Source organism: Trematosphaeria pertusa, assembly GCF_010094035.1.
Source record: "Trematosphaeria pertusa strain CBS 122368 unplaced genomic scaffold BU26scaffold_1, whole genome shotgun sequence".
Taxonomy (NCBI): domain Eukaryota; kingdom Fungi; phylum Ascomycota; class Dothideomycetes; order Pleosporales; family Trematosphaeriaceae; genus Trematosphaeria; species Trematosphaeria pertusa.
The window spans coordinates 1964035-1987236 of NW_022987212.1; the positions used below are offsets into that span (position 1 = coordinate 1964035).

Genomic DNA, 23202 nt, shown 5'->3' on the forward strand with positions numbered 1-23202 from the left:
GGTGCACTTGCATCGCCCGCCCATGCGCATCCCATCGCCACCACTACCAGCCTTCGTTCACTCGGCTGCCCACAACATGGCCGCTTGCGGATCGACCTCCACGCTCGCTGTAGGATAGCGGCGCGGATGGCACGTCATGACCTCGAAGCGAGGCGTCGGAGGGGCTGTGGACACGGCAGGCGCCCGGAATAGATCCATCCTGCCTCTTCCAGAGGACGTGATCGCCCAGGTCAAATCGTCCACTACAATAGTGTCCCTCACCGGAGTTGTTTCAGAGCTCCTGAAGAACGCACTAGATGCCAAAGCCACAAAGATTGAAGCTACCGTAGACTTCGCGCGGGGAGGATGCTCTGTCGAAGACGACGGGCTGGGGATACCCCCCGCTGAATTCAGAGAAGATGGCGGACTGGGGAAGCTCTACTGTGTGTTTCTCTGCCCACAGAAGTTAGACCAAAACTGATGCAGCTTAGGTACCTCCAAGTACTATACCGAAGAAGCCTCCCTCGGCCGCAATGGCACCTTCCTCGCCTCTCTCGCAGCTATGTCTCTTCTAACCATAGTCTCTCGGCACCACGAGCATCGATCGCACAACTTGATAACGTTCCATCACTCGAAGCCTGTGGGCCGAGAATTGCCGGCGCCGCCCCAACATGAGATCCACGGGAGGCATGGGACGCGGGTGACAGTGCGGAACCTGTTTGGTAACCTCCCCGTGAGAGTCAAGCAACGAGCAGTGGTTGCGGCACACAGGCCTGAGCATGACCGGCTGTGGGACATCCTGAAAATGGAAGTGACCGGCGTCATGCTTAGTTGGCGCAGCCACCTGTCGTTGAAGATCCGGGATGGGGACGGTAGAACGTCCCTTAGCTTCAACACGGCTCGTAACGCGGACTCCCCGCAGTCTCGCTCCGCAGAGCTACAGCGAATGCTCAATGTTTTGACCCAAGCCAACTACATTTCCATCGACGCATGGTCGTCGTGGGTTCCAGTCTCCGCATCTACCTCGACCATAACTGTGAGGGGTGCCATTTCCCTTGAACCTGCACCAAGCAAGCGTGTCCAGTTCATATCATTCGGGATTCGACCGTTGTTCGCTGATGCAGGGCACAACGAGCTCTACAACGAAGTTAATCGGATATTCGCTCTTTCCAGTTTTGGCACCATTGAGGACGATATCGACGTGCCCGACAACGAGAAGACACGCTGCCAACGCGACAAGCGCTTCAACAGCGATGGCTACACCAACAGACAGCTCAAGACACGGAAGGGGGTTGATCGATACCCGATGTTCCATTTACGGATATCGTTGAAAGAGGATCACGATGCTAAACGAACAGAAGATCAGTTTATTGAAGTCGAGAGTAACCTCCAGACGGTGCTGGAGGTGCTGACTGCCATGGTCACGCAATGGCTGTCAGCTCACCACTTCCGAACTCGCAAGCCTCGCTCCAGACACGCTCGACTAAACACTGCATCCACATCCGGCAGTCATGAAGCTGTGGAGGGCACATCGGGATTGAAGTCTCAAGCACTAGTAAACCATGCTGCATTGCGTGCTGAAGGCGTTGCATTCGACTCCCCTGCATCGGCGTCAGCAAGCTTGGAGAGCCGGAAGAGGAAGGGAACAGGTCCAGCTGTAGCAGAAACTATATCCGAACGGAGCCAGCATCGGCCTTTTGCTGAATGGTCCCGGATCAAGAGCGCTAGAGCTGATTTCTTCGACAATGCCAGTACCAGGCTGAAGGCGCGGGATGGGGAGCCTTCAGGCCTGCCGTTAACCAATCCGGTGGACGCTACCCCTATGTCAACTGGGTCTGCTGGCCCTTCCGACGAGTTTGACCTTCCGCCCATTATGCCAGGCTCTCTGAACGCAGCCGTTCATCTACAGGATCACAACGGTAATGGAGATTACTCATTGGACGACGACAAGTACGACAAATCTATAACTTGGACAGATCCATCAACCAACCAAAATTTCCTTTTGAATGCCCGTACTGGTTGTGTTCTACCGCAACTTCCAGCGAGACCCAGCACTGAGCCATCCATCTCTCGTCTACCAAGCACCCTTAGCGAATTCAACAAGCCTATGCGACTTCAACCCAAGCCAGTCACTGCCGGCGGAGAAACGGACTCTTGGCTGAAGGGAATATTACAGTCGTGGGACAATCCGGTATTCAAGCCCGTCGAGAAACGCATCCGGGAGGTCACATTGCACGAGCATCACTCCGGGTGCGGAGACCACAAGAATGGGAACCGCTTCGACTACTCGCATAATAGGCTCGACAAGGCACTGGGCAACCCAGCCGAGTTGAACGTCAGTAGACTATCGAAAGCTGAGCTCAAAGGTGCACAAGTGCTAGCGCAGCTAGATAAGAAGTTCATTCTTGTGAAGATGCGAAACTCCACAGAAGTGGGATACGAGGGCGGGTCTAGGGCCGAAATTCTGGCCTTAATAGATCAGCATGCTGCGGATGAGCGCATCCGGGTAGAAGCACTCCTCGCCGAGTTCTGCGCTCCATTACCACAGGCATATAACGACTCGGGATACCGCTCGAAGCTCGGACATCAGTCCAACGTCGCCTTCACCATACTGGAGAAGCCGATGCAATTTACCATTTCCTCTCAGGAACATGCATACTTTTCCGCGCATGCTCCAAGGTTTGCGGCATGGGGCATCCTTCTGGACCTCTATCCCCCGAAAACCTTCGTGACAAGGTCGGGGACGTCAGAAAGGCAACAAGCCGTCCTCTCAGTGGCGACTCTACCTCCGGCTGTATCTGAACGTTGCAAGGCGGATCCTCAACTGCTGATATCCCTTCTTCGCTCCGCCGTCTGGAAATATGTTGACGATCCGCTTTTGGAATCTCTCCGGAACGATGCTTCGACCCGCTCTGCCGACGAAGAGTCTCCCCTCTGGGTCAGGCGACTCTCTACCTGCCCTGAGGGGCTTATCGATCTAGTCAATTCCCGCGCTTGCCGATCGGCAATCATGTTCAATGATGACTTGAGCTTGGAACAATGCGAAGAGCTGGTGGCCAAGCTGTCGAGATGCGTGTTCCCATTCATGTGTGCACATGGGCGGCCGAGTATGGTTCCTCTGGTAGACCTGGGCACTGCTGGAGTAGTGTGGAATTCTCCATTTGATTCCAACACCTGCGAAAGCAGACAACATGCAGAAAATGGCTTCGTGTATGCTTGGAAACAATGGAGGCGGAGGTAAACTTGGCTTGTTAGTACTTTTACCAGCATTGCGTATGGCGTTTAGGCTGCGGCCTGGTTGGCTTTGAGATACCCAAGACCATAGATTGGACAAGGGAATAAGCATGTGCGAACGCAATGAGACCTGGGCAGCTATATGATAGAGCAGCTAGGTCAATTTAACGTCCAATGTTTACTCTTGGAACATTCTTAGAAGGCCTATAGCGAAGGTGGTGATTTCGAATAAGCGTGACAAATTGGTTCCGATGTTGGTAGCTAGCAGGACATGTAGAATATGCTACGATGCATCACGGGATTCTATACCGTCTCGGAAGAGTAACTAACTCGGCATCTTAGGGCTGCACGAGGGCTACACGAGCGAGAACGAGGTTCTGTTTCTCTCGCTCCTAGGTTTCATGCCTGGCTGAGAGCTCCGTTGGTCGTCTTGTCGCAACCAATCCCCGATATGACTGCATTGTGGCTTTGCGGCCACAAAGATGATATTTTGTGAAACGGAGATACCGAAAAAGTCTCCGGATGCGATCGTCTGCTGAATATCCTTACAGATGGATTGCGTATGTTTCTGTGCTACGTCTAGGAGCGGGGTCGTGAATGGAAGGTGTGTATATCGTCGCAATTGAGGCGTGGCGGAAAGAAAGAAAAGTTCGCGATCCACATTTGAATTCAGGAAGGATTCGGCTGATGTGGGCCTCACGTGCGCCACTGCACCGCGTTCGGCTAACCCCCTTTACGATCCCTGAAGGTTGATCACCTTTCCAAGGTTCCACAGCTCCTTAGCTGCGCATCGCATTCCTTCACGAGCTGCCCAACTATGCCGCCAAGTTCTCTTTTCTTCTTCCTATCATGATCTTTGCAACCGCAACTTCGTGGAAATGTATCGCCCGGGCTGCTGTCTCTGCCGGCTGCCGTCTAAGCTGCGTCGGCGCGCACGCCGCAGCCGCATCTTCACAATGATCATCATCCTGACCGTCTTCCTATCGCTAATAGCGCCCTTCTACATCATCTACAAGCCTCCCGCGCTGCTCATCAAGTACTTTGCGTATCGCTGGCCGGATGTGCTTTGGCGGGTTGCCACGACGGAGAAGATTATCGCTCTGACTATTGACGACGCGCCGTCGGAGTACACGACGCAGATTATGAAGATTCTGGAAGAGAATGATGCCGCGGCGACGTTTTTTGTGATTGGGGGTCAGGTGCCGGGCAGGGAGGAGGTGCTGAAAGAGTTGGTGCAGAATGGGAATGAGCTGGGGAATCACGCCATGCATGATGAGCCGTCGCGGAGTCTGTCTGATGCGGATTTGATTCAGCAAATCGATGCTGTGGAAACGATGATATATGAGGCGTATGATGCTGCGGGGATTGAGCATCCGCCCCGGTATTTCCGCCCTGGATCTGGATTCTTTTCTGTGCGCATGAGGGAGCGGCTGAAGATGCTCAAGTATCGACTTGTTCTCGGAAACATATATCCTCACGACCCGCAAATCCCGTATCCGAATGTTAACGCAGCGCATATTCTGAGTATGCTGCAGCCAGGCGGGATCATCATTTGCCATGACAGGAGGAGCTGGACGATTCCCATGTTGAAGAAGGTCATTCCGGAGATTAAGAGGAGGGGGTATCAAATCACTACGGTTTCTGGCCTCCTCAACCATGCGCCTATTGAGCGGGGGACAGACTTCAACGATGATTCGGGATCTTAATTCTGCGAGTCGATTATCCGCAGCTATCAATTTCCGAGGAAATGGGTTCGCCACTCAGCCGCCTGGCCCTCAGTCACGACCTTCGCCGCTCCAAAGAGACAGCACCAGGCGCGACGCTTCATCGCCCGAAGAACCACTGCGCGTCAACACAAGAGTATTGAAGAATACCGCTTTCGGCGAGGCTTTTGGGCGCGCACCCACTACAACCGATCAAATTCCGTATCACGGATCACCAGACACCCATCGTAACATCACTGTAATAGCATCATTGGGAAGATTAATTCGAACCGGGAGGAGCCGGTCGCTTGTGGAATAGTCAAGAGAGCAGGGCTACTCAACGGTTTGGGTCATTTGGGTCATATACACGGGCGTTGGAGGCTTCGATTCGTTGGTCAAGAAGGCACTGGAAAGTACTCGGTCACCCAATTGTTAGAAATGGGTCGTCGTGTTGGGCGTCTTTGGCGTCTTTTTCATTGCATAGCACAAAGTGATACCCTGTCTAGAGTCGTAAACTCATTCAATGCGATCATCGCCGCAATGCTAGTTCTTTATACCTAGGTGGCCCGTTTCCTGGTCCTTTTAATGCTGCATCCTCCCTGGCTCTACCCGGCCCGTTTTCGTTCCACACATCCATCTTCTCAGGTCCCCTACTCGCCCTACAACGCCTTCCTCAGCGCAGACTTGAACGGAATAATCATCACCTTCTCCCAATCCCACACCTTGCCCGTGACATAGACGTCCTTCTTCAGCCGCTCAACGACCTCCTCCTTCGTCTTCGCGCCGATCAACATCGCCGAGCCCTTCATCTTCGGTGGATTGGTGTCGCCTTCTTTAATGGGCTCTTCGAGCATGGCGCCTATCGCTGCTATTAGCATGCACTCAGTTTGAAAGACAAGGTACGACCAAATTCCGGGCGTATTCCGCCTATCAAGAGGCGCATGCAATCCTCCAACACCGCTCGTCTACGCAGGGAATGGGAGGAGAACGAGGAGAACGTACCGCCCCACAGCCAGAACGTCTCCGGATCCTCCTTCAATCCGCCCAAGTGCTGTTGCCTCACGCTCAACCGCTTATCCATCGAGTTCGGAAAATCCGGCGCAATGACGAGCCATTCCTGCAGCGGGGCACTGCTTGACGCCATTGTTCTGCTCAATTGTAGGGGTATCGCTCGGAAAAGCCTTGGTATCGATCGACAGGTAACAGGAGGAGTTACGCCGAAGGTCTTGAGCGTTGTAGTCGCGGTGGTGGAAATGTGGAAGCGCGGCCGGAGGAGAGGTGGCATGCGAGCGGGATGTGGGGCCTAGGAAGCTGGCTGTGATGGCGTCAGATGGGATTGTAGGCGTGCGAGAGAAGGAGCGAGGGGCGGGCGTACCTATTTAGCTTCAGATTGGAAGGGAATAAGAGGCTAGAAGGTAGATGTTGGGGTTGTAGTTCGTAAGGCGTGGTTACGGTAGGGCGTGTGTGCCTCGGAAGTGTTCCGCATGTGGAGGGGCACGGAGCTGGACGAATTGGGAAGTTCCGCGGTTTGTCAAGATTTCTTCAACTCCATTTCTTCAACCTTCCAAGGAGCAAGCTAAAAAGTTCCGTATATTGTGGACCATTTTGCGCTACGCTCGACAATATGTGCCTTCGCGGCTAATTATAGCACGCTACTCTAACAATTTAAGCCTCTAGAGAAGGAGAGCAGTATTCAGAACAAAGAAACCCAACGACATGCCCAGGAATGCCAGAATAACAAAGACTTAGGCTGGAAACCATAAAATCAACTTGGCCAGAGCGGTATGCTAGGGTAGAAACCTTTAAGTTACGCAGGGTGACTTGCGAATTCCCCCTCAATCGAGTCACCCTGCGCCTGTGATTCCGCTTCGTCCTCATCCTTTCGATACCTTCCGATAGTCCAAACCTAGTCTTAACCACTCGATTCATAGATTCCCTTTTAGTCCATTCTGCTACTTACATGCCACCGAGGAAGAGCACTACGCCGATAATCTGCTCTCCTTTCCAGTGCTCCAAGTCCAGACCGACATCGCAGCTTCATCTTTCCATGCCGAAAAGAAAAGATTCAGACACGCTGATGGAATGGCCTGAACTTCGTGAGTCCCCCGTGGAGCTCAGCTTCTTCATAATGCATCTCTTACTGATATTGATGTTCAGTGACATGGCAAAGGTACAGCCCTGCATCCTTCATACCATACGACAAACGAGGTAACATGGTACATACAGAGATAATGAACACATACTTACCGGCTATCGGTATGCCAGCGCGTTCGGATTCTTTGTAGCTATATCTTATGGTCCCAGGCAAGCATCATATTCCTATTTCCGCTCAATCGGCAGCACCTTGCGCCTACATAATGAGACAGGTACTTCTTCCTAAACAATAAGCATTGCAGTCACTCATTAGACCCTACTAGTCAACATCTGGTCTCATGGTCTAGGCACCATTGCCTTTTCCGTTATACCTTTTTACCTGTACCACTCGTGGACTCCACGCTACCAATATGCCACGCCAACCGATGTGTTCGCCCTCTTCACCTTCTTCGCATCCGTCACTGTCTGCTTCTTCTTCTCCTCATGGTACGTCCCCGACACTCTCCCCGAAGCATTTATAGCTAACGCATCCTATAGCTTCCACACCTTCACGAACCACAGTCCCCGAACCTGGTATATCACCTCGCAACTCGACCACCTCGGAATCGTCCTCGTAATCTGGGGCTCAACAGTCCCCAGCGCTCACTTCGGTTACTACTGCGATCCCCAGCTGCAACACTTCTTCTGGTATCTTGCTACAGCAGCAGCCCTGCTCTGCGCCTTCGTGACTTTCCACCCCATGTTCCGCACGCCCGCTGGACTCAAAACCCGACTCTTACTCTACACGATACTCGGCCTTTCTTCTTTTCTCCCCGCAATCCATGGCGTACGGATCAACGGATTCGCGGAACATGACCGGCGGATGGGGCTTTCGCATTTCATTGGGCTAGGGATTTTGAACGGGTCCGGAGGAGGCGTCTACGGCGCACGAATTCCGGAGAGATGGTACCCAAAGCGGTTCGATATCTTCGGGTCGAGCCATCAGATCATGCATGTGTTGGTGATATGCGGAGCGTGGTGCTACAGTGTTGGGTTGTTAAGAGCTTTCGACTACTGGCATGGGCTGAATGGGGATGGAATCGGGGCATGCACGTAGCTGTTGTATGCTTTGGCTCCGCTTTGTGGGTTTATTGTCATGTTAGTCATGATAAGAACTTTGATTTATCTGTTACAGTCAAGACAGTCGGTATTTCCTCAAGGTTTAGGCTTCAGCATCCGGCACTCTTGGAGGCAGAAATGGGCTCCTTTGATTGACTACTTCTTATCGTGACTTTGCTCGGAGCTACTCAGGACGGACAGAGAATGGAAGCAGTCGCCCCGACCATCCAATATGCCCATTTTCTGCTCGAAGCATCTGCATAAATCATGCGGGCAAGCTCGAAATGCTGGCGCAGGTGTCCCGAGGTCCCACGATTACATGACTCCCTTTGGGCGTTTGTATTCGCACGCCTTCCACTCGGCTAAGGTATCATGTTCGTGATAATCGCAAGGGACAAGGTCTCCAGGTGTCTGCAGACGAGCAGCCTCGTTCGAGCACGCATGCGCGTGCATGACTCGAAGTAAGAAGTCGTGTGGCAGCTCCTTCTCAAGCTTTGCTTCCTCTTCATAGTCGCGTAGCCATGGATGCCAAGCGCAGCAATGGAAGTCGACGAGGAGGTCCAGAATTGTGTCACTAGACCGGAGATTGCCGAAGGCGAAGATTATGATGTCCAAGGAGGGTCTCGTGGCCTTCACCGCGTAGTCGGCTACCAGTAGTCGGTTCATGGAACGCGTCAGGTCGCGCACGAGAAACCTATTGGCCAAAGCGTAAAGCATTATAGCCAACATGTGGTACTCGTTTCCTTGGATACAGTCTATTGCTTTCTCGCCCACGTTTATGTTGACCTCGTCGGGGATGGAGATTTTCTGAGAGTAGAGCCAGTCAATGAACAGATTGAAAACAGCGGGTACGATGTCCTCGAGCTCCACTGTTGTCGGACGATTCTTTCCAACTTCCATTCAGTGCGCTCTTGAAGTACTCTGAGTGGTGGATGAGGAGTGACTTGGCTACGTGGTATCTAACATGGTCTGCTCCGACTTCGATGATGATGTTCTCTTCCAGTCCCTTGCGGGCAATAGCACTGAGTTGGGTCAGTAGATATATCGTATTTTGCTTGAGAGAGCGTACCTGAAGCGCGGTGGGGATGGGCCGGAACGCTCGTCTTGGTCTATAGCGATCTACGTGGCTAGAGCTAGAGTCGAGTGGAAGATGGAGTGTGGCGTGGTACTGAGGTCGGACTGAGGTAGAATTTAGCTCGCTAGGAGGGTGAACTTACCCCATGACGTAATCCTGGACATGGTGAAAGCAGCAGGTAATTCGACGATGGCGTGGCGGTGAATGGACAGTGGGCCGTGCAACATCTTTCCTCGGGCCGCGCTGCCCAACTCACCACAGGAGTAACTTTGAAGCTGCACCCTCTAAATTCTGCGACATACAAGGAATCACGAGTCAAGTTCTTATTCATCTTGGCTGATGAGCACTGCAACTATGGGGATCCGGCGGTCTTTTCATCGAAGATGGAAAAGGCAGAGAGCGAGAAGGACATGGACCTGACTCCGCGCGAATTCATTTTTTAGGGGTTTGAAGACGTATAACCAGACGTTGAAAGGCGCGACCAAGTCAGATTCCTGTGATTACGGACGCCAGTGGGATGACGAGTGCAGTCGTTGCAAGGCCGACGCTTAAGGGGTCGGAAAGCTGGTCAGGAATCTGTTTCATTCTATGAGATAGAAACAAGCCCATGAATTATTCCAAGGGTACGAGAAGCCTGATACGTAAACACGGTATAATACAAACAAGGAGGACCTCTACCTTATTCAATGAGCTTTTGCGCTCCACCGCCTCTAGCTTCCCTTTCTTTCCTCTCAGCCTCCAACTGTTGCGCTCTCTCGGCCTCCAACTGTTTCTCTTTCTCGGCCCGCTTTTGCTTCAAAACCTTCCCGAGATCCCACTTGTATGTTCGTGCAGGCGCCTCCACTCCCAACTCTACTTTGTATGAGTTAGGTAATTGCCAGTCGTCCACCTCTTCCGGATAGTGCATATCTCTCTTGACCTTCTCTTCTAGGAGATAGACTCGCTTCGGGCCAAGCAGAGTCCTGTTGTCCCATCCTTCTTCGTGCTCTCCCCTCATCCTCGCGACCATGTGCCGTAGCTGCTCGACGCCAGCCTTGCGGAACTGCGTCACCTTCTTGACGTTCTTGGCTGTGATCTCGTTCGGCTGCTTGTTCTCCGGTAATCGCGAGAGTGTCTTCGCGGTCATGGCAAAGCGCATGTCCTTTGGTCCGTCGACGAGCTCCAAGATTGCGGATTCGGCTTGGTCTTCCTTGACGGGCTCGAGGCGGAGAATGCGGGTATAGCCGCCAGGGCGACTGAGGTATCGTTCCCGTATAGGTCCAAAGAGCTTAGGTACCAATTCATTCGGGGTCTTCCAATGGTTAGTATGCAATTGACGGGAACAGCTTCCAGCTCCGTACGTAGAATATCTGATGCGCTCTCCGCCGCGTTGCCTCTGTATTCTTCTTCCCCAAAGTTACCAGCTTCTCAGCCAGCCTCTGCGCCTCCTTCGCCTTGTGCCATGTTGTTGTTATCGATTCGTGCTTGAACAGCGATGTGACGAGGTTGCGCAGGAGGGCTTGTCGATGCGACGACGACCGGCTGAGGTGGCGGTATTTCATGTGCCCACCAGCCATAGTGGGCGGAGTGCTGTTCTATTAAAATAGAAGAGACGAAAAGAAGACGGCCGAAAGACCTCGCGGCATGTGTTGGACCGCAATGGGCGGATGGCGGCTGTCGTTGGGAAAAGTTCGGAGCAATCGGCGAAACCATTCCGCCAGCGCCAAGAAAGCACTTTAGCTGACAAAAGGCGGCAGGCACGAGGCACGCGCTACGCGAGACCGTGCACCGTGTTTTGCTCTCCTCGACGCGTCGCCCATTTAAGAGCCGCCTCCAACCCCTCCACGTCCTGTCCACTTCAACCACACCACTTCACGCCCGAGATACCCATATCCCCTTAGTTTCTTTCCTCGGTCAATATGTTTGTCTTCAAGCGCGGTATGAACAGAACTCTCTCCTGCTTCAATTGCTGTTCTCACCCTTGCTCTCTGCTGCATGTCGTCGCCAGTGCTAACAGCGAAATCAGATGGACGCAAAGAACGCGTCCAGTTCGACAAGATCACTGCCCGGGTGTCCAGGCTATGTTATGGCCTGGACCCGGAACACGTCGACCCTGCCGCCATCACAATGAAAGTCATCTCTGGCGTGTACCAGGGCGTGACGACCGTCGAGCTAGACAACCTGGTATGCCTGTCTGCAGCCACTGCATCCTCCGAGATTCTAATAGCTTGCAGGCGGCCGAGACAGCAGCATACATGACCGTCACACATCCCGACTACGCCATCCTCGCCGCGCGTATCGCCGTGTCGAATCTCCACAAGCAAACAAAGAAGCAGTTCTCTGCTGTGATAAGAGACCTGTTCGACTACGTGAATCCGAAGAACGGGACGCACGCGCCCATGATCTCCAAGTCGGTCTACGACATTGTCCAAACCCACGCCGAGGAGCTCAACTCGGCTATCGTCTACGACCGCGACTTCAACTACCAGTTCTTCGGCTTCAAGACCCTCGAGCGCTCGTACCTTCTCCGCATCAACGGCAAGGTTGCTGAGCGCCCGCAGCACATGCTGATGCGTGTGGCGGTGGGCATCCACGGCGAGAACATTGAGAAGGTCATCCAGACATACGACATGATGTCGCAGAAGTTCTTCACACATGCCTCGCCGACGCTCTTCAACGCGGGTACTCCCCAACCCCAGATGTCGTCCTGCTTCCTCGTCGACATGAAGGAGGATAGCATTGAGGGAATTTACGACACGCTGAAGACGTGTGCCATGATTTCCAAGACCGCTGGCGGGATTGGTCTGAATGTGCACCGCATTCGCGCCACCGGCTCATATATTGGCGGAACCAACGGGACGTCGAACGGTCTCATTCCCATGCTTCGCGTCTACAACAATACTGCTAGGTATGTGGATCAAGGTGGCAATAAGCGTCCTGGTGCGTTTGCCATCTACCTCGAGCCATGGCACGCCGATGTCTTTAGCTTCCTTGATCTCCGCAAGAACCACGGCAAGGAGGAGATCCGCGCGCGCGACCTGTTCTATGCCTTGTGGATCCCGGATCTCTTCATGAAGCGCGTCCAAGAGAACGGAGATTGGACTCTCTTCTGCCCTAACGAGGCCCCTGGGCTTGCCGACGTCTACGCCGATGAGTTCGAGGAATTGTACCACCAGTAAGTCGTTTTGTGTACTAATCGATGCATCGCCGACTAACTATCGCAGGTATGAGAAAGAGGGCCGCGGCCGCGAGACGGTGCGCGCTCAAAAGCTTTGGTACGCCATTATCGAGGCTCAGACGGAGACTGGCAACCCATACATGCTCTACAAGGACGCCTGCAACCGCAAGAGCAATCAGAAGAATCTCGGAACCATCCGAAGCTCTAACCTTTGCACCGAGATCATTGAGTACACGGCACCTGACGAGGTTGCTGTGTGCAACCTTGCGTCCCTTGCACTCCCCATGTTCGTCGACCAAAAGCATAGCGAGTATGACTTCCAGAAGCTCCACGAGGTCACTCAGGTTGTCACTCGCAACCTCAACAAGATCATTGATGCCAATCACTACCCAGTCGAAGAGGCCCGCAACAGCAACTTCCGTCACAGGCCTGTCGGTCTTGGTGTGCAAGGTCTTGCTGATACGTTCCTGGCTTTGCGCATGCCTTTCGACTCTCCTGAGGCTAAGAAACTTAACATTCAGATCTTTGAGACCATCTATCACGCTGCGCTCACCGCGTCGTGTGAGCTTGCCAAAGAGGAGGGTCCCTACTCCACTTACGAGGGCTCGCCCGTGTCCCAAGGTATCCTCCAGTACGACATGTGGAATGTCACTCCAACGGATCTCTGGAACTGGACAGAGCTGAAGGACAAGATCGCCCAACACGGTGTCCGCAACTCGCTCCTCGTTGCGCCCATGCCCACCGCTTCCACTTCCCAGATCCTCGGGAACAACGAGTGCTTCGAACCGTATACATCGAACATCTACTCCCGCCGTGTCTTGGCCGGTGAATTCCAGGTGGTAAACCCCTGGCTCCTCCGAGACCTGGTGGAGATGGGTCTGTGGTCGGACAACATGAAGAACCGTATCATCGCCGATGGCGGCTCCATCCAGCGCATCCCCAATATCCCAGATGATATTAAGGCTCTGTACAAGACCGTTTGGGAGATCTCGCAGCGCACCATCGTGCAGATGGCTGCGGACCGCGGTGCCTTCATTGACCAGTCCCAGTCCCTCAACATCCACATGAAGGAGCCTACGATGGGCAAGATCACCTCCATGCATTTTGCTGGGTGGAAGCTTGGTCTCAAGACTGGCATGTACTACCTCCGCACGATGGCCGCCTCTGCTCCCATCCAATTCACCGTCGATCAGGAGGCATTGAAGGTGGCTGATACCAATGTTGCTCGCGCTCTGCCTAACAAGCGGAAGAGTCACGCTGCCTCACCATCTCCGTCTTCCGTGCCGCGACCCATGTACATGGCCAAGACCCCGAATGGCACCGCGAATGGCATCTCGTCCCTTAACAACCTCCTTACGCCTTCCGCTACACCGCTAACTAGCTCTGAGAACAAGCAGCTGAACGGCGCCGCGAAGGAGAATGCTCTGGACCCCAAACCCATCAAGGCGGACGTGGATGACGGCAGCCCCAAGCTGCTTACCACAGATCCGGATAACAAGCTCGTAGAGGAAGAGGCCCTCCCTGAGGCTCGTTCCAAGCAGGAGGAGGATAAGGGGGATGAGAGCGCTGCTCGCGAGGGTGACATCTACTCCGACGCCGTGCTCGCCTGCTCGATAGAGAACAAGGAGGCTTGCGTGATGTGCAGTGGTTAGGCAAGCAGAATGTTGGATTATGATGCGATGTGTACAGGTAAACGCTAGATGGTTGAGGGCATGCAAGTGCCTTGTATTTCTCTGTTTTGTATATGGGAGTGGCGTTCAATGGTAGGATTCATCGCTTGCTTAATACGTGCGAGGGATGATCGTTCATGAAGCTGGGCTTGGTTGTTTGCATTTTCATATACCAAACTTAATACATGTACCGCATCCCAATTCTACAACCATTGCTCCTATGTACAAGCGCTTGTTATGGGCACGACAGCAATTCCGAGAGGAGGATCTCAGTGTCATCAAGCTTCATTTTACTGGTCCCAACCTTACTTTTCCATGGGTGCACTTTGGGCCGGAACCAAAAAAAGATCCCACCTTCTCGTTCAATGGATTTTGCTCGCTCACGTTCAGCCCTTCGCTCCCACGCCAAATCGACGAGCAAGAAACAATGACAAAGAGAAAGAGAAGCAGAACGCCAACTATCAGGTACGTTAGCCATATGCAGCAGTCACCACAACGGCACCTAATTTTTGGCATAGCGCACTGGCACGCGAAAATGACATGGTCACTGTCGAAATCGGAGAAGAGCATCACGTCTATCATGCCTACAAGGCCCTGCTCATACACCACTCGGACTACTTCCGCAAGGCTTTGAAAGGTCCATGGAAAGAGTCGAAAGAACACAAGGTCACGCTGGAGGACATTGAACCGAACACGTTCGACATTTTCGTAATCTGGTTGTATACACAGCGACTTCCCGGGATAATATCCAGATGGGAGGAAGCTTCGAGGTTCCGCGGTGATGGTAATAATGAAGACGAAGACGGAGGCGAATATGAGACCAATAACACTCCTGAGAGCCACCTCGAGATCATCAAAGCCCTTGTCCTCGGTGACCGCATCCTTGCAGCGAAGTTTCGGCAAGCAGTCAACAATTATTTCGTGGACAGAGTTATCGAGTCTCCGCCCTACTATGAGTCAGTCATATACGCATTCGAACGCCTTCGTTCAGACAGTCCGATTCTGCCGTTACTTGCCGACACGCACTGTGAGCATTGGACCAGAGAGGAGGACAAAGATAAAGAACGTGAACTGCGGTCCCTGCTGCCGGTTGACTTCCTCATTCGCGTTATGGGACGATACAGCGACATGAAACATAGTCCAACCAAAAAATTCAACAGCTAGACGCATGCTCCTACCACGAGCACTCATCAGCGAGGGAAAAGGCAATCTGTGGAGCAGATAAAATTTAGGAATGCGGGAACGCGAGCGACAGCAAGTGAAACAGCTCGTGAAGGTGCCGTAAGGGGATCAGTAGTGCATTAATCCATACTGTTGCTTCGACTCTTTGCCTGACCGCCTTCCTTATCCAATTTACCCTATCAACCGAGTAGCACGGCACGTGAAAGAAGACTAGATCATCTACGAAGACAAAACCAGAGGTGAAAGCTAGAATGGAGGTGAAGGCGAGAGTGAATACGAAGCGAGAGCCCGAGAGACATAGGCATCAGGACCACGTGATTACATGCTAGCGCAAACACCTTCCCGCTCGAAAACCTTAGATATTTAACTCTGCCTTCCAGATTACGGTCGCTGCCGATATTTCATCTTGTGCCATTTCCCTCGTAACCAGGCTTACTGTGACTCCAGGCGCTTCGCACAACTGAGCGAGATCAACCAAGTACAATGGCACGAACAAAGGATCCCATCGGAACAAAATGGGCTGCGAAGCCGAACCAGAGAGTGACGAAGACGCGTACGAAGGCGAAGGCGCCGCAATTCAGGTACGACCACCAGCACCGAACATTCAGCAAGAATGGCTAACCTCACCACTAGTACCCTCACGCGAGAGCATGATATCGTAGTAGTTGCCGTTGGCCCTGAATATACGAAGTTCAATATCCATGGCCCCCTCCTCGCCCATCATTCGGACTACTTTCGAGGCGCGCTGAACGGCTCTTGGAAAGAGGGTGATGAGCGGAAAGTTGTCCTGGAGGATGTTGAAGTAGGCATCTGTAAGTCTTATTCTTCAATCACATCACTGTCCTTCTTTGCCGCCCCTGGGAGCGGTTTACTAACTGCTCATATCAGTCAACGTCTTCGTGCACTGGCTCTATTCCCAGAACCTCCCACCAACGGACCGCGCCTGGCTCAAGATGACCGAAGTAGAGGAAGTAGACCAGCGTAGACACGCGCAATCGGACCAAGAACGCATCAAAGCCATCGTCTTCGCCGACCGGTTCCTCGTCCCAGGCTTCAGAAAAGCGGTGAAAATCGACCTAGTCGACCGAACATGCGTATACGAGTCCAACTGCTGCTACCCGGGGATCATCTACGCTTTCGAGCATCTGCGCTCAGACGACCCTCTGCTGGACTTCTTGGTCGACGTCCAGTGCGCTTTCCTCGATGCAGAGAGAGATAAAGCGTACCTCCGATCTGAGCTGCCGAATGAGTTCCTGATCCGCGTCATGCTGAGGTATTCGAAGGTGTTGCAGAAGCCGGAGTTGCAGGTGCTTGATTGGTGTTCGTATCATGAGCATGGATTCGACGAGGAGAAGAGAGTGTGTTAGGAACGGAGCGATTGGGAACCCGAGACGGACGAGAGCGGTGATGAGGAAGAGGACAAGGAGGAGAAATGAGGCGATACAGCATCGAGCAGGGTAAAGGGCGTCGCCAATGGACCGCCATCTTCGGGCTGAATGTATGGGGTTTTAGAGGGCACGGTGTGGCGGATTGAAGGCTCTGCTCTGCAACTGCACTCCGCTTGGCTCTGGAATAAACCGGATGATTTATAGGGCCGTCAAGGTCTATGCGGATGCGTTTGGGTCCGCTTCTTGATTTCGGCGCATGGATCGTGGGTTGGTACATGGCCTTTTCTAATTATCGAGTCACTCCGACGGCGATACTCATGTGCACTGTATCCGTAATATGCGGCGCTATAGCTGCTTGAATAATTTGCACCCAACATTCACCATTCCCGTTCTACGCGAGACGCTCTCACCTGCTCTTGCCTTTTCAGTTTCCCTCACTAGCTCGCTTGGGTCACTCTCCGATTAACTTCCCACAACCAAAACTCCTCCATCTTCTCCCCGCGCTCCTTCGCAACCGAGCAAACAATGGCAGGATCGAAACCAGAAGCCGTAAAGACGAAACCGCCGCGTCTCGGGTAAGTCAATCTATGAGGACGATGTTCCCAATTCGCTACTTCTGCGCGCCAGAACCGCCTTCGGTGAGGCACCGTGGTGGTGGAAATCGGACCACAGGCTCGGAAGTACCATGTGCACAAGGCGCTACTCATCCACCACTCCGATTACTTCCGCAAAGCTCTTTCCGGGTCTTGGAAGGAGGCGCAGGATGGCGTTGTCCGCCTGGAAGATGTCGAGCCTGTCGCCTGTAAGAAATGCTCCACCCGCTAGTGGATCATGGCGGAAGCAGTCTCACCTTCACTATCTATCCCCAAGAGTAGCCGAAACTTGAAAGCTATCTTGTCCGGATTTAGAGTTGGAAGACTTCCTACTAAACACTGCGTGCTGACCTGGGAAACATAGTCAACATCTTCATAGCGTGGATTTACGGTCGAAATCTAGGCGATGACGACCTCGATTGGGCTGAACTATTGGAGGACGATCCCGGCGTCGTCTGTACAATCGGCGACGAATACCTCGCAATGATCAAAGCGTACGCCTTCGGTGACAGGTTCCAGGCAACCAAATTTCGTAGGACTGTGCACAACCTATTTGTGGGCCCTAATGTATACTGGCTCCACAAGAGTCACCTGTACCCCACGGCCATATGGGCGTTCGAGCACATCCCCGCAAGCGCACTGATCCTGCAATTCCTCGTCGATTACCAATGCGACAGCTGGAGTGAAACCGACAATGACGAGGCCATAATGCTGGAGAAAGGGCTTCCTGCAGCTTTCCTGCGTCGGGTGATGAGGGGGTTGTGCGAGCTGAAGCATGGATCCGGAGAGAGTTTAATGCGAAACCGTTGCTACTTAGAGCATGCGTCGGAGGAAGACAAGGAGCGATGCACAAAGCGACATATGGTCTTCGAAGAGGATATCGAAATTAGATCCTTCGAGTGAGCACGTCCAGGCACAAGGGATCGTGCATCGGATTGAACCGCGTAAAAGAGATTGACAGAGCAAGACAATGGTTAAAAGCTACATGGTCTTCGGTCATGGGTATGCGGAGGAATAGTATCGAGCCGGCGGTGGTGGGAACGGCGGTCTGCATATTGAACAAATGGGTTCCGGAACGAGTGCAGGATTCCCCAAGTCCTTCAAGCACGCTTCTAGTGACCTGCATACTTGAAATCTTGTGTCCTGGAGAAAAGTTAGTGTACATTGCCACATCGGGGACGACAACCAAGTATAAAAGCATATCGTAGTGCAAGACCCCCGAAGAACGAGGGTTGAAATGGATTCATTTCTCATGAGCTCAGTCTGAGCACTTCAAGCTGGCTTTCGTACCCCTGAAACCCCATCCAGAAAAACATCGAAGAAACGAGATAACCCCAATCAATCGCCTGTTACGGGGGGGGACGATCCGCTTGCTTCACCGCGTAAACGTTTGAGTGGCACCAGAGCAGAGAGTTCCGGCGCTTTCCCGAATGGTAATAGTATGCTGATATCGGACTAGGCAGCGCTGGGACCCTTGGGACCAAGGATGTCGTCTACCAGACCGCCCCAGAGCTGGCGCGCCATTCCGGCGCCCTCTTCCACTGGCTTCGCCAACTTGCTAGCGACTTGGCTCGCCATGCCCTGAAAGTCTATGGTGTTGTTGTCGGACACTTCGGACATGGCGGCCGGGGCGTAGATGTGGGTTCCGTCAGCGGCGACAGTCACGATTTGAGGGCGCATAACCTAAGCCATATTAGCATCACAGCAGTACCCGCTGGTATGTACATGTCCCTACCTCTTCCTCGGCTTCCTCAGCAGCAGCTATTTGTTCGGAACTTGACGCAGTGGCCAGTCCGACCATGGGCACCCGAATGTTAACCGGCGAGCTTCCGGCATCAGGGTCGAAGTCGGGAAGAAACGCGAAGTCGATTGTGGAGGTGTCATTCACAGCCTTGAGACTGCGGCTTGTGTTGAAATGGCGGACTGTCTTTCCGACCGCGGTAGGGTCCGGAATGGGCCGCTTCGAGTCTTGGACGGCGGTGCTGAATGCGCGTGTGTTGGCTAGCTCGTGGGCGGACAGGCGGGATGTGAGCTGATTAGCGATTGGTGTCAGCAGAGGTCCTTGAGTTGGGGTTGAGATAGCAATTGGTGGTTCGATGGTGGTACGTACCTCATCCTTTGTGCCGGAGGTGGGGAGCTTGCGCTTCTGGCATTCCGCGCGGAGACTAGCGAGGTCGCGGGGGAGGTTGAGCGCAGGCCGCTCAGACGTGAGAAGGGAGGAGAAGGTCGCTGGCCCCGTCATATGAAGGCTGCGTGTCTGCTTGCTGCCAGCAGCAATGGCCGCGAGGGCGCGGGAGGACGCTCGTGAGGCTTGCATGATGAGAAGGGGTACTCGCGGAACAGCTGGAAGAGCGAAGAAGAGCGGAAAAGAAGGGATGAGCGATTAGTAGGTTGATTAAATAGGTGATTGATAAGATGGAATGGAGGGCTCGAGGGGGTTCGGTGCCCTCGGAGTAAGCTGCAGCAGAGAAGAATGAGGACGAGGAGCGAGATAGGTACTCAGTATCTCTTGGAAGCAGACCCGCGTTCGGATATATGAGCTGGAGTCCGGAAGGCGGTCAACAAGTGTCGCTTCTTATGTCAGGGCGCTGGCAGGAGGCGCTCCAGGCACTATTTGTTCACAAAGCCTGAGAAGCCATTGGTAAGGGGGCCATGCCGGCATGGCGTCGCGCAGTTCAACCACGCACACAGCATCTCGTCGCGGGGAGCTTGGGCCGCCCAACACGCGCCGGCTAAGCTGCTTGAAGCTTACGGCAGCGCCCGCGCCAATAAGCTACCCGCTCCACTCTCAAACCACCAGATCTTCCCCGCACTTTTAATACTCGAATGATGCACCTGGGCAGCTGGGCATTCGTGGAAAGGGCCCTTGGTGTTCTAGCAGTGTTTGGAGCTCCGGCTCCGTCCGCAGACAGCGCGAGGCAGACCGGGTGGACTGATACGGAACGAGAAGTCGCCTGAGCATCGAATCAACTCGCCGGCAACAGTCGGTGTGCCGGAATCTGTTGAGCGCACGTCCAATTGGCCCGATTCGGCTTAATCAGGCTGGCGTGCGATGTCGGTGGGCTCGGATACCGAATGCTTGTGCGTTCTGTGCCTGAGATCGGCTCTCCGCCCAGCGCCGTTATGCATGAAGCTCCGAGTGATGCTGGAGAGAGTGAGGCGTGGTTCGGAGAGCGAAACCCAGGTTTTGGAGTCGCGATAGCTGCTAGCGAAACAGTCTAGACGTCGGGAGGCGTTGTTGGAAGATAAAAATGGGGATGGGATGGTTCAACACTTCTAGCGCACGTACCGTTGTACCGCGTCCCTGGATATTCAGGGCACAGTTCGCAAAGTCTCCTTGTTGTGGTAAAGTGCCACCTGGGCCGTAAGTCTTCGAGCGAGCCACGGGCGCACAGTCCCGCAGGCATAAATGACTACAGATAAGTATATCTTAATTTTCGAAAACACCAAATTCAGTCGGCCTGATGGTCTAGTGGTAGTCAGTATTCCCCCTCCAATCACGCCTCTTCCGCTCTCTAACATTCCCTTAGTGATTGTCGCTTCGGGTTATACGCCTGGATGCTTAGCATCTGAAATGTGACAGGCCCCGGGTTCGAATCCCGGTCAGGCCCGATATTCCTTTTTGCGAATTCTTTTTGCTTCTGCTTTCCTGCTGGCACCTTTTGCCGCATCCCGGGCCTCATTTTGGAGTTAGCTTCGTAGGAGAGGGTACGTTAAGCGAGGTGCCTGGTCTTGCGCCCTTATAGTGCTAGATCATACAATTCGTCATTTGAAATGACATAATTTTGGAAGCATGAGACGAAAACGCGTAATTGCAGCTATGTATTCGATTTCGCTATGCTCAAATGTCTCTATGCTCGTAGATATCTGGTATAACCCCAAACTTTCGGCATGTAAACCGCAACTCAGTCCCGCACGAGTCACAGAGAAGCCATTCAGTATTGTTCAGTGTTTGCTTCTCCTTCGGCTGAGAAGATTGTCTACTCCAGAAGACTTAGAGATATCAAACTTTGAAGCTTCATCAAAGAGGACTCCTGCACCTCGGTCGGATTCCATGCTAGATCGCCCTCGATCTCTCCGATGAGACTACCGGCTAAAGAGTACCGCTTGCACTAGCAAGATTTTGGACCCTTCGAGAGCAATGTAAGCACACATCCGACTTCCCCTGCGCCCGACATTCGGTGTTTTGATATTGAGAATATCAAGGAAAGAGGAGTAAATTATCAGGAAGATGCAGCTGCAAAGAAAGAAGAAACAGCCTGACGAGGACGAAGACTAAGATGACTTCGGGAAGAAGTGAAAGTAGAAGAGCTTGAGGCCACGATGATAGAGCAAGAACATAGTAATCCTTTACTTTCTTGCTCAACTTCAGGGGATTTTTCTCTCGGCCTTTGACTCCGTCTGGAGGATAGCAAACTGCGGCTTCGATAAGCTGGAAAACCGATTCAAGCTATACCGAGTAAACTAAATGGAACGAGACAGTGCAGTGCAGCCACTACTTACCTCCACGATATGCTCTGTTACATGTTGTCCCTGTTAGCAGGCTTCGCCTTCCATAACCTCACACCTGCGTCCTGGATATCATTTTTGGCACAGTCAATGAGGGGTATCTTTCCCCGGAAACCAGTTTTGGTTGTCGGGTCCAAGAACTAGCCTGAGGTCCAGTACGGCTTCGAATTGAAGTCTATTCTTCCCCCTGATGGGAAGTCTGCCTAGAATTGTCGGGCCTCTTGTGGGGGCGTAATCTGGATTTAGTCTGTAGAGCAAATGCGTGCCCCAGCCACGGACTGCACTGTGGCACGAGTCCACGTGAACGGGCTTGGCATTGAGGCACAACCCACCGCTCCGCTCATTGCTCCTCACCTGCGTTCCAAATTCCCTAAGCTCAGATACTTCTCTATTGGCCCTTCAACCACCACAATATTGTTTCTCGGGCGACCAACTTAGCGACAAGAACGAACGCCATGGACGCACAACAAGCCCGGCCGGCTTACTCAGAAGAATCGCGCGAACGACTAGAACCCAGGTACGGCTTCATCATCTATCGGACCGACTACCGCGACGAAGCCAAATGGGACCGCTTTATATCCTATCTTAACGCACAAGTGCGGGCTGGTCTTGAACTGGCAGGGCAGAGCAACCTTATTCCACTCATAGACTGGAAAGTCCAATCCGTCAAGGTGCGTGAGTGAGTTGCAGCTCTCCCGTTCTCACCAGATCTCCTTCTAATTCTCGTCTAGACGTTTCAAACAATGGATTGAATTGGCGAAGGGAGCGATGATGGCGGTGCGCGCTTTTGTGCATATATGATTGTTGGCTGTAGTCTGTTGATGTCCTGTTTGAGGAGGAGCGAGACGAGGATGAGGTGGAGCGGCTCGAGCACGCTGCTGACTAGGTTTGTAGTCTGATCTAGATGAAGCCGGCCCCGAAGAGGTGCAGGAGTAAGTTTGTTCTCCAAAGTACACCTGTCCTCATTATAGCGTCACGACTAATCCAATGTAAGGCTTTTCAACGCATGGGTCGAATCCAGCGAAGAAAGAGACGACGGCAGTGCGAGGTTTATGGCCTGCATCATGGCGGATTGGAGCTGCGTCGAATCAGTCGGTGTCTTTCTCAAGAACGGACGTAAGGAGGACGAATTCGATCATTTAGGGATATCGTTTGTCTATCTGGTATCGCGGAAGGAGGAGGAGGGCTATACGGCAATCGGCATGTCGTATTTGATGCCGAGGGCGTTTGCGCTGATTGAGAATCTAGGATGGGAGGATGTGGCTGTCCCCGAGGCAGAGACGGCCCTACCGTGATGCCGTGCTGCCGAGCTGGTTCCCGAAAGGCGGACATCTAATTAACGTGGCCAGAGGAAGAAGAGCAAGATCCATGCTACACGCTTAATGGGATACCATGTTGCGTTAGCGAGTCTGCGAAGCCTAGAAGACTCCCTTCTCTTCATCATTGTGATACGCTTGAAGACGGCGTCGCGTGCATCTGGCGGCGGAAGAAGCCAGTTTATCGTGGTTGCTTGGAGAGCG

At 53.1% G+C, this 23202-nt stretch overlaps 11 protein-coding genes across 11 annotated transcripts; 7 read left to right on the plus strand and 4 right to left on the minus strand.

Annotated features, from left to right (window-relative positions):
• The first annotated feature begins 38 nt into the window (after window positions 1-38).
• BU26DRAFT_545626 (DNA mismatch repair protein) lies at window positions 39-3382 on the plus strand. Its single transcript, XM_033831796.1, has 2 exons — window positions 39-422; window positions 471-3382. Exons 1-2 carry the CDS (start codon window positions 137-139, stop codon window positions 3218-3220), a joined length of 3036 nt encoding a protein of 1011 aa, XP_033691253.1. The 5' UTR covers window positions 39-136; the 3' UTR covers window positions 3221-3382.
• A 787-nt stretch (window positions 3383-4169) lies between these two features.
• BU26DRAFT_557715 (carbohydrate esterase family 4 protein) lies at window positions 4170-4919 on the plus strand (the record flags this gene model as incomplete). The annotated part of the gene is made up of 1 exon (XM_033832491.1): window positions 4170-4919. One exon carries the CDS (start codon window positions 4170-4172, stop codon window positions 4917-4919), a length of 750 nt encoding a protein of 249 aa, XP_033691254.1.
• A 450-nt stretch (window positions 4920-5369) lies between these two features.
• On the minus strand, window positions 5370-6432 carry BU26DRAFT_513089 (uncharacterized protein). Its single transcript, XM_033827547.1, has 3 exons — window positions 6292-6432; window positions 5919-6231; window positions 5370-5775 (listed from the first exon to the last, which is right to left on the minus strand). The coding sequence occupies exons 2-3, from the start codon at window positions 6058-6060 to the stop codon at window positions 5576-5578; spliced, it is 342 nt and encodes a 113-aa protein (XP_033691255.1). The 5' UTR covers window positions 6061-6231; window positions 6292-6432; the 3' UTR covers window positions 5370-5575.
• An 81-nt stretch (window positions 6433-6513) lies between these two features.
• Window positions 6514-8106, plus strand: BU26DRAFT_536477 (HlyIII-domain-containing protein; the record flags this gene model as incomplete). Its single annotated transcript, XM_033831353.1, has 6 exons — window positions 6514-7012; window positions 7074-7086; window positions 7143-7172; window positions 7221-7282; window positions 7334-7496; window positions 7548-8106. The coding sequence occupies exons 1-6, from the start codon at window positions 6877-6879 to the stop codon at window positions 8104-8106; spliced, it is 963 nt and encodes a 320-aa protein (XP_033691256.1). The 5' UTR covers window positions 6514-6876.
• A 158-nt stretch (window positions 8107-8264) lies between these two features.
• On the minus strand, window positions 8265-9134 carry BU26DRAFT_17616 (uncharacterized protein). The gene has a single exon (XM_033820329.1). It carries the CDS (start codon window positions 9006-9008, stop codon window positions 8424-8426), a length of 585 nt encoding a protein of 194 aa, XP_033691257.1. The 5' UTR covers window positions 9009-9134; the 3' UTR covers window positions 8265-8423.
• A 652-nt stretch (window positions 9135-9786) lies between these two features.
• On the minus strand, window positions 9787-10852 carry BU26DRAFT_472350 (ribosomal protein L17). Its single transcript, XM_033825425.1, has 2 exons — window positions 10524-10852; window positions 9787-10474 (listed from the first exon to the last, which is right to left on the minus strand). Exons 1-2 carry the CDS (start codon window positions 10737-10739, stop codon window positions 9863-9865), a joined length of 828 nt encoding a protein of 275 aa, XP_033691258.1. The 5' UTR covers window positions 10740-10852; the 3' UTR covers window positions 9787-9862.
• Window positions 10853-10965: 113 nt separating this feature from the next.
• On the plus strand, window positions 10966-14283 carry BU26DRAFT_472354 (uncharacterized protein). Its single transcript, XM_033825426.1, has 4 exons — window positions 10966-11100; window positions 11189-11346; window positions 11397-12337; window positions 12387-14283. Exons 1-4 carry the CDS (start codon window positions 11082-11084, stop codon window positions 13990-13992), a joined length of 2724 nt encoding a protein of 907 aa, XP_033691259.1. The 5' UTR covers window positions 10966-11081; the 3' UTR covers window positions 13993-14283.
• Window positions 14284-14526: 243 nt separating this feature from the next.
• BU26DRAFT_414283 (uncharacterized protein) lies at window positions 14527-16559 on the plus strand (the record flags this gene model as incomplete). Its single annotated transcript, XM_033823063.1, has 2 exons — window positions 14527-14780; window positions 16178-16559. Coding segments are annotated over 2 exons (636 nt in total), but the record flags the coding sequence as incomplete, so codon positions are not given.
• A 675-nt stretch (window positions 16560-17234) lies between these two features.
• On the plus strand, window positions 17235-18076 carry BU26DRAFT_412612 (uncharacterized protein; the record flags this gene model as incomplete). Its single annotated transcript, XM_033822981.1, has 2 exons — window positions 17235-17382; window positions 17538-18076. Coding segments are annotated over 2 exons (687 nt in total), but the record flags the coding sequence as incomplete, so codon positions are not given.
• Window positions 18077-18527: 451 nt separating this feature from the next.
• On the minus strand, window positions 18528-19661 carry BU26DRAFT_17659 (uncharacterized protein). Its single transcript, XM_033820341.1, has 3 exons — window positions 19284-19661; window positions 18909-19205; window positions 18528-18856 (listed from the first exon to the last, which is right to left on the minus strand). Exons 1-3 carry the CDS (start codon window positions 19488-19490, stop codon window positions 18629-18631), a joined length of 732 nt encoding a protein of 243 aa, XP_033691262.1. The 5' UTR covers window positions 19491-19661; the 3' UTR covers window positions 18528-18628.
• A 2390-nt stretch (window positions 19662-22051) lies between these two features.
• Window positions 22052-23087, plus strand: BU26DRAFT_513097 (uncharacterized protein). The gene is made up of 3 exons (XM_033827548.1): window positions 22052-22353; window positions 22577-22614; window positions 22677-23087. Exons 1-3 carry the CDS (start codon window positions 22138-22140, stop codon window positions 22975-22977), a joined length of 555 nt encoding a protein of 184 aa, XP_033691263.1. The 5' UTR covers window positions 22052-22137; the 3' UTR covers window positions 22978-23087.
• Window positions 23088-23202: the final 115 nt, after the last annotated feature.